The sequence below is a fragment of the Oncorhynchus keta genome, chromosome 1, assembly GCF_023373465.1.
Source record: "Oncorhynchus keta strain PuntledgeMale-10-30-2019 chromosome 1, Oket_V2, whole genome shotgun sequence".
Classification (NCBI taxonomy): domain Eukaryota; kingdom Metazoa; phylum Chordata; class Actinopteri; order Salmoniformes; family Salmonidae; genus Oncorhynchus; species Oncorhynchus keta.
The window spans coordinates 78,423,295-78,439,859 of NC_068421.1; the positions used below are offsets into that span (position 1 = coordinate 78,423,295).

A 16,565-nucleotide genomic window follows, 5' to 3' on the forward strand; every position below is an offset into this window, starting at 1 on the left:
CTCAAGGTCCTGGAGTGGCGTAGCCAGACCTGAACCCAATAGAAAATCTTTGGAGGGAGCTGAAAGTCCGTATTGCCCAGCGACAGCCCCGAAACCTGAAGGATCTGGAGAAGGTCTGTATGGGCCAAAATCCCTGCTGCAGTGTGTGCAAACCTGGTCAAGAACTACAGGAAACATATGATCTCTGTAATTGCAAACAAAGGTTTCTGTACCAAATATTAAGTTCTGCTTTTCTGATGTATCAAATACTTATGTCATGCAATAAAATGCAAATTAATTACTTAAAAATCATTACAATATGATTTTCTGGATTTTTGTTTTAGATTCCGTCTCTCACAGTTGAAGTGTACCTATGATTAAAAAAAATGTTCTCCCCAATGTATAGCTCATCTCTTGGCAGTAGTACTGTAGACTACTTTATCACTGACTTCAACCCAGAGTCTCTCAGAGCGTTCACAGTCAACCCACTGACACCCCTATCAAAATCATAGCAAAATCACTGTCTACTTGAACAGAGCAATATTCAATCGTGGGGCATCAAACCAAAGGAACTGAATAATATTAAGAAATGCTATAGATGGAAGGAAAGTATTGTGGAAATCTACCAAAAAACAATTAGGCAACAACAAATTCAATTCCTTTTACACAACTTCCTAATAGTGAAGGTGTTAACTTGGCAGTAGAAAACCTAAACAGTATATTTGACCTCTCAGCTTCCCTATCAAATCTAAAAATTTCAAACAGAAAACCGAAGAAAATTAACAACAATGACAAATGGTTTGATGAAGAATGCAAAAACTTAAGAAAGAAATTGAGAAACCTACCCAACCTAAAAATTAGAGACCCAGAAAACCATGAGCCTTCGCCTTCACAATGGTGAATCACTAAAACAATAAATAAATAGACTACGGAAAAAGAAGGAACAGCACGTCAGAAATCAGCTCAATGTAATTGAAGAATCCATAAACTCTAACCAATCCTGGAAAGATTGGAAAACACTAACCAAACAACAACAAGAGTTATCTATAGGGATGTGACATTTTTGGCCGACACCGATATCCAATATTTTCCTTGACAAAAAAACCCGATACCGATACTGAAAACAAATCATGGTTTTTTTGCGGCCTTTTAAGCATTCTAGTGCAGTTAAATAGTTGAAACACACACCCACACACACACACACACACACACACTGACCCAAAAGCAATTTTTGGGGTATTTACGTGTGCTCGACCAGTCGGTGAAAGCCAACATCATCTATCAATCTACGGTTGATTGTCAAGGGCAATGAATTCCATTATCTTGGCGTTAATGGATTTCGCCTTTGAGTTGTCTCGCAAAAATGTACTTACTCTTTCAAATGACTGCTCGACTTGAACTTGTTTAGTTGTTGGAAGTGTGCGTGCGCTTAGTAATTTCGGCTTTTTTTCTGTGTAGTGCTGTATTTTTCGTGGAGTCATTAAGTCATCTACCTACGTTATATAGGTATGCACGTCATCTAGAGCGTCTGCTAAATGACTTAAATGTAATGTAAAATCTATCTAGGTTATATAGGTCTGCACGTCATCCATCTACGTTATATAGGTATGCACGTCATCCATCTACGTTATATAGGTATGCACGTCATCTATCTACGTTATATAGGTATGCACGTCATCTATCTACGTTATATAGGTATGCACGTCATCTATCTACGTTATATAGGTATGCACGTCATCTATCTACGTTATATAGGTATGCACGTCATCTATCTACGTTATATAGGTATGCACGTCATCTACCTATGTTATATAGGTATGCACGTCATCTACCTATGTTATATAGGTATGGCACGTCATCTACCTATGTTATATAGGTATGGCACGTCATCTACCTATGTTATATAGGTATGGCACGTCATCTACTTATGTTATATAGGTATGCACGTCATCTATCTACGTTATAAAGGTATGCACGTCATCTACCTACGTTATATAGGTATGCACGTCATCTACCTACGTTATATAGGTATGCACGTCATCTACCTACGTTATATAGGTATGCACGTCATCTATCTACGTTATATAGGTATGCACGTCATCTATCTATGTTATATAGGTATGCACGTCATCTATCTACATTATATAGGTATGCACGTCATCTATCTACGTTATATAGGTATGCACGTCATCTACCTACGTATGGCACGTCATCTATCTACGTTATATAGGTATGCACGTCATCTATCTATGTTATATAGGTATGCACGTCATCTATCTACATTATATAGGTATGCACGTCATCTATCTACGTTATATAGGTATGCACGTCATCTATCTACATTATATAGGTATGCACGTCAGCTTTGACATCGGTTTTGAACATCGGCTTTAAACTAGACATCGGGCCAATGTTGGTATTTTTAGCTAATATCGGCCAATATCGGCCATATCGGCCAATTCCTATAATATTGTGCATCCCTAGTTATCTATCCAAAACGGAGATGTAAGGGGAAACCACTTTTCCAATATTTTTGTCCCTATAACAAAGAAAAAACTGCAAAAAAAATATACATGATCAAATACAAATCTTAGAATCAACTATTAAAGACTACCACAACCTATAGGATTCTCCAATGTAAATTGAATGAACAACAGGACAAAATACAAACCCTCCAATCCAAAAAGGCCTGTGGTGTTGATGGTATCCTCAATGAAATTATAAAATAGACAGACCACAAATTCCAATTGGCTATATTAAAACTCTTTAACATCATCCTTAGCTCTGGCATCTTCCCCAATATTTGGAACCAAGGACTGATCACCCCAATCCACAATAGTGGAGACAAATTTGACCCCTTTAACTACCATGGGATATGCGTCATCAGCAGCCTCGGGAAAATCCTCTGCATTATAATTAACAGCAGACTAATTCATTTCCTCAGTGAAAACAATGTACTGAGCAAATGTCAAATTGGCTTTAAAACAAATTACCATACGACAGACCACGTATTCACCCTGCACACCCTAATTGACAAACAATCCAACCAAAACAAAGTCTTCGCATGCCTTATTGATTTCAAAAAAGCTTTTGACTCAATTTGGCATGAGGGTCTGCTATACAAATTGATGGAAAGTGGTGTTGGGGGAAAAACATACAACATCATGTAATCCATGTACACAAACAACAAGTGTGCGGTTAAAATTGGCAAAAAACACAAACATTTCTTTCCACAGGCCCGTTGGGTGAGACAGGGATGCAGCTTAAGCCCCACCCTCTTCAACATTATATATCAACGAATTAGCAAGGGCACTAGAACAGTCTGCAACGCCCAGCCTCACCCTACTAGAATCTGAAGTCAAATGCCTACTGTTTGTTGATGATCTGGTGCTTCTGTCACCAAACAAGGAGGGCCTAGAGCAGCACCTAGATCTTCTGTCAGACCTGGGCCCTGACAGTAAATCTCAATAAGACAAAAATAACGGTGTTCCAAAAAAGGTCCAGTCGCCAGGACCACAAATACAAATTCCATCTAGACACCGTTGCCCTAGAGCACACAAACAACTATACATACCTCGGTCTAAACATCAGCGCCACAGGTAACTTCCACAAAGCTGTGAACGATCTCAGAGACAAGGCAAGAAGGGCTTCTATGCCATCAAAAATAACATAAAATTTGACATACCAATTAGGAACTGGCTAAAAATACTTGAATCAGTTATAGAACCCATAGCCCTTTGTGGTTGTGAGGTCTGGGGTCTGCTCACCAATCAATAATTCACAAAATGGGACAAACACCAAATGGAGAGACTGCATAAATGATTCTGCAAAAATATCCTCAGTGTACAACGTAAAACACCAAATAATGCATGCAGAGCAGAACTAGGCTGATACCAGCTAATTATGAAAATCCAAAAAAGAGTTGTTTAAATTCTACAACCACCTAAAAGGAAGCGATTCCCAGACCTTCCATAACAAAGCCATCACCTACAGAGAGATGAACCTGGAGAAGAGTCCCCTAAGCAAGCTGGTCCTGGGGCTCTGTTCACATACAGACCCCACAGAGCCCCAGGACAGAAACACAATTAGACCCAACCGAATCATGAGAAAACGAAAACAGAATAACTTATAAAGAATTAACAAAAAAACTCAGCAAACTAGAATTCTATTTGGTCCTAAACAAAGAGTATACAGTGGTAGAATACCTGACCACTGTAACTGACCCAAACTTAAGGAAAGCTTTGACTATGTACAGACTCAGTGAGCATAGCCTTGCCATTGAGAAAGGCTGCCGTAGGCAGACCTGGCTCTCAAGAGAAGACAGGCTATGTGCACATTGCCCACAAAATGAGGTGGAAACTGAGCTGCGCTTCCTAACCTCCTGCCAAATGTATGACCATATTAGAGACACATATTTCCCTCAGATTACACAGATCCGAAAACAAACCCCATTTTGATAAAGTCCCATATCTACTGGGTGAAAAACCCGTGTGCAATCACAGCAACAAGAAAAGGGCAACCAATGAAGAACAAACACCATTGTAAATGCAACCCATATTTATGTTGATTTTTTCCCCCCTTTTGTACTTTAACTATTTGTACATCAACACTGCAAATATATGTACAACACTGTACATATAGACATAATATGACATTTGAAATGTCTTAATTATTTTGGAACTTCTGTGAGTGTAATGTTTACTGTTAATTTGTATTGCTTATTGTTTATTTCACTTTTGTTTATTACCTACTTCACTTGCTTTGGCAATGTTAACATGTTTTCCCCATGCTAATAAAGCCCTTAGCAACACACCAGAGAAGGTTTGTTGAGTGGAGAGAGGTGAAGGAATAGTGTGAAAAAGCTGAGTGAGAGAGAAGTGAGGTACTACCTTCGAGGTGGAGTGATGTGGGGGAAGAGGAAAAGGAAGTTTGTGGAGTAGAGCCCTACGTTCTAGAAAGACCATGCATTGTGCTTCCTGGGCAGTCTTTGACAGACAACAGAAGTAGATACCAGGAAGTGGAGGTGTACTTACTCAGTATGTAGAGGGAGAGAGTGAGGCCAGCCAGACAGAAGCCCTCAAAGAAACGTAATGTGCTGAACATGGTCACGTTGAAGGAGAACGCTACACTCAAACCAAACACCAACATGAACAGCACCGAGACTATCAGGACAGGGTGTCGACCGAACCTGAGAGAGAGAGCGAGAGATAGAGAGAGAGAATTAGACAAAGAGAGAGAGAGCGAATGGGAGAGAAAGAAAATTAGAAATGGAAAGAGAAATTAGTCCAATGGTCTACAACCTGATCCTGGGTTAGAGGTCAGCAGATCATTGGGTCAGAGTAGTCTCTGTTGCTATAGCTACAGCTAATCCCACAGACAACTCAACAGGGAGATCTGTGGGTGTTTTTCATAAGACACTGTCTATTCTCGGATGCCTGGGGGAGTGGGGATGCAGACACAGACATGAGAACACATGTAGCAGATGGCTAAGTGCATCACTACTACCTTGCTGAGACCTAGAAGTACTGTCACCCCAGATCCAGATATGCCTTGGCTTTTTATGGGTCATTGGTATTGACACTGTTTCTGAAGTATGTTTTGTTACGTTGGGGGGAGTTGTGAGGTACCGCCCCGGTTGGAGCGGATTTCCACTGTCACACACAAAGACACAAAATGGAGAAGGAGAATGCTGGATCACGTACCAGTCGGCCAGGATGCCCATCACCAGGTAGCCGAAGATAGATCCCACTAAGAGAGAGAACTTGGCGATGTGAACCTTCCAGGCCGAATCACACACCAGGTTCCACTGCAGAGAGAGAAGTGGGAAATATATGTATAAAATAAACTCAGCATGAAAAGAAACATCCTCTCACTGTCAACTGTGTTTATTTTCAGCAAACTTAACATGTGTAAATATATGTATGAACATAACAAGATTCAACAACGGAGACATAAACTGAACAAGTTCCACAGACATGTGACTAACAGAAATTGAATAATGTGTTCCTGAACAAAAGGGGGGGGGTCAAAATCAAAAATCAGTCTCTGGTATGGCCACCAGCTGCATTAAGTACTGCAGTGCATCTCCTCCTCATGGACTGCACCAGATTTGCCTGTTCTTGCTGTGAGATATTACCCCACTCTTCCACTAAAGCACCTACAAGTTCCAGGACATTTCTGGGGGGAGTGGGATTGAGATGGGATTGAGATATTCGCTGGCCATGGCAGAACACTGACATTTCTGTCTTGCAGGAAATCATGCACAGAACGAGCAGTATGGCTGATGGCATTGTCATGCTGGAGGGTCATGTCAGGATGAGCCTGCAGGAGGGGTACCACATGAGGGAGGAGGATGTCTTCCCTGTAACTCACAGCATTGAGAATGCCTGCAATGACAACAAGCTCAGTCCGATGATGCTGTGACACACCACCCCAGACCATGACGGACCCTCCACCTCCAAATCGATCCCGCCCAGAGTACAAGCCTCGGTGTAATGCTCATTCCTTCGACGATAAACGTGAATCCGACCATCACCCCTCATGCAACAAAACCGCGACTCTTCAGTGAAGAGCATTTTTGCCAGTCCTGTCTGGTCCAGCGATGGTGGGTTTGTGCCCATAGGCGACGTTGTTGCTGGTGATGTCTGGTGAGGACCTGCCTTTCAACAGGCCTACAAGCCCTCAGTCCAGCCTCTCTCAGCCTATTGCGGACAGTCTGAGCACTGATGGAGGGATTGTGCTTTCCTGGTGTAACTCGGGCAGTTGTTGTTGCCATCCTGTACCTGTCACACAGGTGTGATGTTCGGATGTACCGATCCTGTTTAGGTGTTACACGTGGTCTGCCACTGCGAGGACGATCAGCTGTCCGCCCTGTCTCCCTGTAGCGCTGTCTTAGGCGTCTCACAGTACGAACATGGCAATTTATTGCCCTGGCCACATCTGCAGTCCTCATCCCTCCTTGCAGCATGCATAAGGCATTGCTGAGGTTATAAGTAATAATACACCAAATAACAGGAGAGAAAGAGAATGAGAGGGACATAAATGCTGTACATGTTTATCAACAACATGATACAGTATCACACAGCAAACTACATGAGAGAAAGAGTAAGAGTTGTTAGGGATAAAACTAAAAGATCCTGAAGCACAACTTGGTTGGAGAGAGTAAGGAAGAGCTAGGGAGAGAGAGAAAGAGGGAAGAGAGAGATTGAAGGAGAGTAAAAGGGCAAGAGAGAAGAGAGAGATGAGTATCGGGTATGATTGATAAGTCTACTGTAATAGGTTTATCAATGGGCTATTTAAACCCAGCATTATCTGAAAAAGCAGATGTCTGGCACTGAACACACGCACACACACAATAAAACACTAAGAAAGGATCCCACATACTAACACACACAGTTAAACTTAATCTCATATAAGAATGTACCTGTTTTAGATTGAATTGTTATTTTGTCAAACCTGCTCAGATGCAGGTCAATGCGTTGGGGGTCAAAAGAGACTACCTGCTACACCTACTCTTCTTCTATGATGGATTGTACAATAAGCACATCCTCTGCTCTCATCAGTATCACAGAGTGGCCTAATAGGCAACACCACAGTAGGATTCATTCAATTAGCTGGCATGGATTGTTATACTCCAAAGTGTAGTGTGTTTTGATCATGCCAACTGGGGTCAGCTGAGATATGAAAGTGGTTTGAAAATGAGTGGGCACCAGATACTGTATGCTCTGAGGGCAAACTGTGCTCTGTCTTACAGTAGGCCTATGGCACAGAATGTACAGAATGGAACATTGGCAGAGTGTATGTACTGTCCATGGTGCTGGGTAGACTAAACTCCACTGAGACCAACTTGTGCCCCATAGCTGCATAGGATGTGCTGTTAGTGATGCTGATGATTGTTCAGCTTTTTCAGATGCTGAAACAGTCAGAGGGAAGGTATGGCAACTGGTGCACACTTGTTACCTTGGTTACCACGTTCTGACTGAGTCCAGTCTGCAGTTCCAGCTTCCACTCCTTACACGCGCATTGCATGCCACCGCTGTCACCGACACCGTCTCTTGTGCCATTGTCTAGGGGGAGGTAAGGCACGGGTGTACCAATGCCACCATTCGTTACGGTCACCGGTAACATTAAAGATCCCATGGTCCAATTACTCCCGTTGACCAGAGGCTGTACGCACGTGCCGTTCGGTTGGGCCAAAAGGAAATAATCCGAAAACTGGCTTAATCCGATAAATAAAGCCGGTATCCACGTCAGGATCACGAGCTGCTTTTGGTGTTTCCCAAACCCCCCGAGAGACGGTAGAACTGAGCCGTCTACGTGCGGCAGCAGCCTGGGGGCCTGTGTCTGCTCCAGCGACACGAAGCCGTTCTCAATTGGCAGTTGGTCCCGCTCCTGCTGCTGAGCCTCTGCCACCGGCCGCTCTGGTCCCGCTGCCATCTCGACAACAAAGAACTGCCAAAACCCTGGAGCTCTGCTGCCCTGTCCACTCGGCTCTGCGTAAACCCTGTGTTACAAAGGAAACCCAGAGCGCAGGCAGACAAAATGTATACAACAAAGACTGGGGAAGAATGAGAGTTGAATGAGGGTCCTCTGGAAGATTACCGAGTGGTTGCTCGTCTCACCATGGTGCTCCGGTTAGAACAGGCTGACCGAATGACGGTTTCAGGTGGAGCCTGGGACTCAGGGCGAAGTTGCGGCGAGGGCACCGGCAAGGTGTGGGCTCCGAGAGGCAGGCATGCTCACCATGCTGAAGGTCTTTGTGTTCCAACGGGATAGCATCCATCCATGTGGGGTTAAACTAGACACACGGGCAAAGAGGTGTGGGTGACTGATCGTCACATTTGCTAGCCCCTCCACGCGCTCCACAGGTAACACACCTGCCAAGTCCTTGACCCCTCGCAGGTATAGTGGTGGTTGTGGTGGTCATTGCTGCAGTTTGCAGACAGAACCAGCCGTTAGGTCTATCCTACATATTATACGGCTCTCATCCAATATGAGATCACCGTTTGATTTCAATGAATATTCGTCCAGGTCTCTCCGTTCGGATACACTTGGCTTTGAACAAGTCGACCACACACTCCAATCCCGCTTCGTTTCGCTGGTAATCGGTGTAGGCTAAACTGTGCTGTGCACTCAGTCTCTGAGAATCAAGCCCCGCCCTTCACCGTTGTTCGGCGCGCTGTGATTGGTCCGTGTTCACGGGGCGATCGATTGCACCACTGACGCGCAATTGGAAATCGGTGCCGTAGCCTACCGAAACCGCGACAAAGATATCCTTTGTTTACCACCTGCCCCCTTTCCCTCAAAATAATAACACAGGTTTGTGAGAAATACTACACAGTTCATGTTTATCGTCAATTAGGTGAGATTTAGAGATTAACTCGAGATGTGTTGGAGGCAATAAGGATTTGTGTCCCCCCCCACACTCACACACTCCATACAGCTGCGTGTATTATGTATGTAAGAATGTCTGACTCATAAATAGATAATAACGTTTGCATTTCTGGAGATGACAATAGCCTGTCACACAGATGGGTTGCAGCTGCAGCCTATTGTACAATTATGACATTGTCTCCTCCGCAGGGTGATGTGTGGGTAGTCCTTCGCCAGAGGGCGTCAAATGATCAAAATCTGTTAAAGAGTCCTTGCATTGCTCAACGTTTGACAAGAAGTATGGTAATCTGTTGTTTTAGAATTCATCTGATGCATCACTTTCTCTCCTCTAATTTGTTCCCGGTGTGAAATGTTATTTGCTCAAATGTCAGAGAGACATGGATGAGTTGAACGTGACACCCAGGCTTGAATTTGGCAAAGTTCTGGGGAATTGACTAATGTAGGGCTCCTGGTCACCATAGCTCAGGTGTGCCAGGAAGTGATGATTATTAGAGGTCATATAACAGATGTACTTGAGGAAAACACCAGTTTTCTCCACATGATCTGCTTCACAATCCGACTGCACGATATCTAGGTCATTTAATGTGAAACAACACACCCTTTTATGATTTGATGACATGTCAAGTCATATGGCATATTCTATTTCCCCATCCTGCACTGCAGCGCTGTAAAGATGCAGTATTACTGTAGTGAACATGGAGGCAGTAGAACCTCATAATAACCTTCACTAATTAGGATACAGCAGTAACAGTAGGCTAGTAGCACAGCTAAACAGAACCATATGGCTCTCCAGCAAGGTAGTGTCTTCTCTCTCACACATTCTCAATCTCACAATCATTGCATTGGTACATTATTAGAATATACATTTCTTCATAGCTTTATGGGGCAAAACTTGACCCGATATTGAAAACTTGTGAATTGCTTCTGAATGCCTGACTATTGCTCAGCGCTGGAAAAAAACTACATCAGCCAGCCGGTAGTCAGTGACTTTTTGACAGCATGTGTATGTAATGATGTTATGAATAAAAAACAACAGACTGATCTGATTCGTCATTTATTGGTGTCGGCATGACATCGCTATGACATCGAGGTGGTATCCGGAGTGTGATTGGCTCTATCACAGCTAGATGAGAACATGTGCTCAGCCCTCACTCATTTCTCACCTACACACAAGCACCTCGCCTCTGCTCGGCCGCTGGCTTACCCAGACATTCCTTCAGGGGGTTAGAGACAGAGGGAGGGAGGAGGGTGGGAAGCGGAGAAGGAGAAGTGTGTGTCACATATCACTGTCTCCCAACCACACCCTTGTATACCTTCACTCCTGACACACGCACACACACACATTGTCAGGAATCGTGAATTTGCCCAAGGTGTGGAAATTGCTGAATGAAAAAATAAGGTGAAATACTTTTATATTTAAAGGTTCAATAGACAAACAATAGACAGACATATGATTATGGGAAGACAGACACGCTCCTCTGAGAGGTTCGTAGCAATCTTCCAACCTCCTCAAAGGCAGGCAGGCCTCATACTTATCTGTTCCAGGCCCCTGATCAAAACATGAATCAAGGTTGTCGAGACCACTTGGGTCAGAGTGAGCCGTATATTAGATGTCTTTATCATCTGAAACCACTGATGGCTGAATTTACAGCAATTGGCCCTCGGCCTCAGGAAGGTCACCTAGGATACAAGGTTCTCCTTCATGGTGATTCCTAACCTCTTGGAAGTCACTCAGTGGCTGAGTTCAGATTTAAGGGGGGCCAAGAATTGAGATTTTAACGACACGCTCTCACACACACACTCTCACTCACACACACACACACACACACACGCTCTCACTCACACACACACACGCTCACACACACACACACACACACACACACACACACACACACACACACACACACACACACACACACACACACACACACACACACACACACACACACACACACACACACACACACAATGTTGGTATTACTATCCAAGTGGGGACCCAAAACTAATAACCCTAACCCCAAACCTAACTCCTAAGCCTAAAATAGCCTCTTCCTTTTGGGGACCTGCGAAATGTCCCCACGAATGTTCCTTGTTTTACTATCCCTGTGAGGACTTTTGAAACCCAAAAGGATTGGTCATTATACATTTACAATCTACTTTAATTACAGTTATTTACTTGATATGTTTTGTGAATAAAGATGCCAACAGACTGATTCATCTCTCTTGTGAAGTTTTAGCTTACTTTTTGCCTTTTAAAACAGGTTTGAGGAAACTGTTGAAAAACTATTGTGCTATCTCATAAAAGACATACACTATATATACAAAAGTATGTGGACACGGCTTCAAATGAGTGGATTCGACTATTTCAGCCACACCCGTTGCTTACAAGTGCATAAAGTAGAACACACCGCCATGCAATCTCCATAGACAAACATTGGCAGTAGAATGGCCTTACTGAAGAGATCAGGGACTTTCAACGTGGCACCGATATAGGATATCACCTTTCCAACAAGTAATTTCATAAAATTTCTGCCCTGCTAGAGCTGTCCCAGTCAACTGTAAGTGCTGTTATTGTGAAGTGGAAACGTCTCGTACAGGGGTACCCAAGTACTATTCGAGAATGTCCCGTCACACAAATTTCCTAGGTGTAACGTCTGCTTCCAACTCACACCCTCAAACACGTAGATCCCCTGAACACAGCTCACTTTCCAGCCCACTTTCCAGCTCATACTCTCAAACACCTAGATCCCCTGAACGCAGCTCACTCTCCAGATCCCAATCACCTGAATTCTAATCACCTGTTCACACACCTGTATGTTATTACCACACACTATTTAGTTCAAGTCTTTGCACCCCATCACTGTGAGGTATTATTTGTTTTGTAACACATATCGTTCATAGCGCAATTTAGGTTTTTGGTGAGTCACTCGTCCCGTGTAGGATAGTTTGTGCCTGCCTCACTAACGATGCCTACTCCCTGCCTGTACTTTAGCCTATCGGATTTCCTGTTATCTACTGATTGCCTGATCTCCCAGACTACATTATTAGCCTTCTCCCTGCCTGAACTATTTCCCTTTTGGACCCCCCCCCTGTATAACCTTCTGCCTACCCCTAGACCCAGCTACCTGCCTCCTCCTGTGGTGCTTTGCAAAAACACCTGCTGCGCCCTGCACTTGAAACCAGCTCTCTGTCTCCCCTCGCTTATTACACTAGGTGGCAAAGGTCTGGATGGATGTTATTTATCGGCGTAGTAACAAACCCACACCTCGCAACCCATGCAAACCCAGACTGTTCATACCCCTCTTGTTGGCGTTGAGCAAATTTAGCAGTTTAAGTTAATTTCCTGCAATTCTACACATTATTCCATATCTGCCCGAATGCATAGTGACAACAGTAAAGTTTGGTGGAGGAGGAATAGTGGTCTGGGGCTGTTTTTCATGATTTGGGCTAGGCCCCTTACTTCCAGGGAAGGGAAATGTTAACGTTACAGCATAGAGTGACATTCTGTGCTTCCAACTTTGTGGCAACAGTTTGGGGAAGGGCCTTCCTTGTTTCAGCATGACAATGCCCCTGTGCACAGGCGAGGTCTATACAGAAATGGTTTGTCTAGACCGGTGTGGAAGAACTTGACTGGCCTGCACAGAGCCCTGACCTCAACTCCATCGAACACTTTTGAGATGAATTGGAAAGCTGTCTGCAAGCCAGGCCATATCGCCCAACATCAGTGCACGACCTCACTAAGGCTCTTGTGGCTGAATGGAAGCAAGTCCCCGCAGTAATGTTCCAACATCTAGTGCAAAGCCTTCCCAGAAGAGTGGAGGCTGTTATAGCAGCAAAGAGGGCAACAGCTCCACACTTTTGGTCATGTAGGATGCTTGTAATTTAAAAAATGCTAAATATAACGACTGGTCCATTAGTGGGTGGAGCCACATCAGTTCTTACAGCAGGTAAAAGTGATGCCAGTGGCCTAGTTTGGCTCAGGTGACAGATATCTGATCCTCCTTCTTCTCTCCCCCTCCATCCTCCCCCCTTGCCCTGCTCTGTCTCACCTCCTGGGTGAGTATCCATGTCACACGGCTCAAACAGGTACTCTATTGTCAGGCATCGCTCTCCCTCCATCCCTCTCACCTCTTCCCATCACTGTGCCCCTGGTGAACTAACAAAGCGTTGCCTATCCACAGGATCATTTTAAAAATAAAACAAACCCTGCTGAAGGGACTCAGATAATCACAGGATGTCCCCTCAAGTATTGTGATTTGTGTTTATTTCTCATGCCAAGCATCATTTGACTGAGACAACAAAGATGTGTTTGAGCTGCAAACAGAGTGACTGTGTCAGCCTCCCAGGTGTGACAGTGACAATCACCAATTTGGCCTACTTCCCACACACTCACTATCTGAAAATATTGAAAGACCAGCTTCATCATCACAACCTACACTGAACAAAAATATAAACTCAAAATGTAAATGTGTTGGTCCTATGATTCATGAGCTGAAATAAAAGATCCCAGAAATGTTCCATACGCACAAAAAGCTTATTTCAGTCAAATTTTGTGCACAAATTTGTTTACATCCCTGTTAGTGAGCATTTCTACTTTGCCAAGATAATCCATCCACCAGACGTGCGGCATATCAAGAAGCTGATTAAAAAGCATGATCATTATACAGGTGCACCTTGTGCTGGGGACATTAAAAGGCCAATCTAAAATGTGCAGTTTTGTCACACCACACAATGCCACAGATGTCTCAAGTTTTGAGGGAGCATGTATTTGGCATCCTGACTTCGAGATTGTCCACCAGAACTGTTGCCAGATAATTTCATGTTATTTTCTCCACCATAAACTGCCTCCAATGTCATTTTAGACAATTTGTCAGTACGTCCAACCAGCCTCATGCCCGCAGACCACGTGTATGGCGTTGTGTGGGCGAGCGGTTTTCTGATGTCATCTTTGTGAACAGAGTGCCCCATGGTAGCGGGGGGTTTATGGTATGGGCAGGCATAAGCTATGGACAAGAATACATTTGCATTTTGCAATTTGAATGCACAGAAATACCGTGACGAAATCCTGAGGCCCATCGTGTGGCCCATTTGTTTTTAAAGTTATCTGTGACCAACAGATTTATATCTGTATTTCCAGTCATGTGAAACCCATAGATTAGGGCAAAATTAATTAATTTCAGTAAAATCTTTGAAATTGTTGCGTTTAGATTTTTGTTCAGTATATAATGTCCGCTGGGATACAGAACTACCTCATCATCATCTTACTGTACACTCAGATTCTTCCATAGAGATCTGAGGTCTGAGCAGAGGTGTGGACTCGAGTCACATGACTTGGACTCGAGTCAGAAATCAAATATGATGACTTGCAACTCGACTTTGACTTTAACACCAATGACTCGTGACTTGAGCCTTATGACTCAACCTGACTTGATACCCTCCCCAAGCCCAAATATTAAAAATGATGCTATTAAAAAAAGTGTGCAGCGCATCAACTCTTCATTTAATGGATTACAGTTTGAATCGGACAGCAGCCAATCAAATTGTGCCAGCTGAGAAAAAGGTGTGCGTGGCAGTGCAGACGTACTTCGAGTGAAATCAGATGGAGCCCTTGGAAAGATGATACCCCAAATTATTATTTTCGGATATGAAGATGAAGCTGTATCAACAAAAAACGGTTTGTCAAAACATGCGGGCAGAAAATTACTGACGGAGGCGACATTTGAAGCTGCACAAAGTCGTGGCTAATATAGCCAACAGCTATATATTTGATTACTTTACTAGTATATAATGTAGGCTAACGTAATGTTAAATCAATGAGCCTCCACACAGTCACAGTGTGGGAATGTGATCATTGCACCCATGATTGAGCTACAACTGGCTAGGCAGTTGGTAGCCTAAATCCTGCCTGATGTTACTGCTGTTCCTAAAACCATTGACATACGTTAGCCTACTGTAACCTCACACACAGAGAGAGAGTGAGAGTGAGAGAGAGAGAGAGAGAGAGAGAGAGAGAGAGAGAGAGAGAGAGAGAGAGAGAGAGAGAGAGAGAGAGAGAGAGTGAGTGAGTGAGTGAGTGAGTGAGTGAGTGAGTGAGTGAGTGAGAGTGTTAAGATTGAGCGATTGTGTACATTTGTGGCCCCACAAATTCTGACAAACTCCAAGCATTGATTATGCAAGAATGGCTGCCATCAGTCAGGATGTGGCCCAGAAGGGGGGAGGGGGTTCTGTTTCATGGCTACCCATGTATTTCTTATGGAAATAAAACATTTATTTGGAAAGTAATAAATATATAAACATTTTTAAAAGCATTCATGATTTGCATAAATGTAATATACTATCTATTACTCCTGTTAAAAATATGAAATGGTATTATATTTGGTGAAGAGCACATTATGACTGGTTTGGACTCGAAACTCAAAGTTTAGGACTTGAGACTTGACTTGAGACTTGACTCGGACTTGCCTGTCTTGACTTGGGACTTGAGTGCTAAGACTTGAGACTTACTTGTGAATTGTAAAACAATGACTTGGTCCCACCTCTGGTGTAAAGATCTCTCTTTCTTTCCTTTGTGAGAGGAGGACAAGCTGTGACCCGGTTCAAATACATAAGAGTGAGACCACGCTCTGTTTGGCATGTTACTGATTTCCTGCAAGAGCCTTTGAAGCCTGAATACCATTCTATCAGACAGACTGACACACCACTCATTACCCACATTCCTTATAATTATTGACACTCCTGTTATGTCTTTTTCAGACAGAGCAACACTTCCTGTGTACATACAAACCCATCTACTCACACCTACCTCCACCTACTGTTGAAGTCAGAAGTTTACATACACCTTAGCCAAATACATTTAAACTCAGTTTTTCACAATTCCTGACATTTAATCATAGTAAAAATTCGCTGTCTTGGGTTAGTTAGGCTCACCACTTTATTTTAAGAATGTGAAATGACAGAATAATAGTAGAGAGAATGATTAATTTCAGCTTTTATTTCTTTCATCACATTCCCAGCGGGTCCGAAGTTTACATACACTCAATTAGTATTTGGTAGCATTTCCTTTAAATTGGGTCAAACATTTCAGGTACCCTTCCACAAGCTTCCCACAATAAGTTGGGTGAATTTTGGCCCATTCCTCCTGACAGAGCTGGTGTAACTGAGTCAGGTTTGTTGGCCTTCTTTCTTGCACACGC

The 16,565-nt window shown here is 43.4% G+C and overlaps 1 protein-coding gene across 1 annotated transcript in view; it reads right to left on the reverse strand.

Moving 5' to 3' along the window:
* LOC118376664 (solute carrier family 22 member 23-like) overlaps positions 1-9,428 on the reverse strand; it is a 65,582-nt gene extending 56,154 nt beyond the window's left edge. Inside the window, exons 1-4 of the mRNA XM_052461474.1 lie at positions 8,601-9,428; positions 7,939-8,482; positions 5,682-5,785; positions 5,013-5,167 (exon numbers count right to left, since the gene is read on the reverse strand). Coding sequence (XP_052317434.1) covers positions 5,013-5,167; positions 5,682-5,785; positions 7,939-8,482; positions 8,601-8,761 — 964 coding nt within the window. The 5' untranslated portion in view covers positions 8,762-9,428. The remainder of the gene's footprint in view (positions 1-5,012; positions 5,168-5,681; positions 5,786-7,938; positions 8,483-8,600) is intronic.
* Between the last annotated feature and the right edge of the window lie 7,137 nt (positions 9,429-16,565).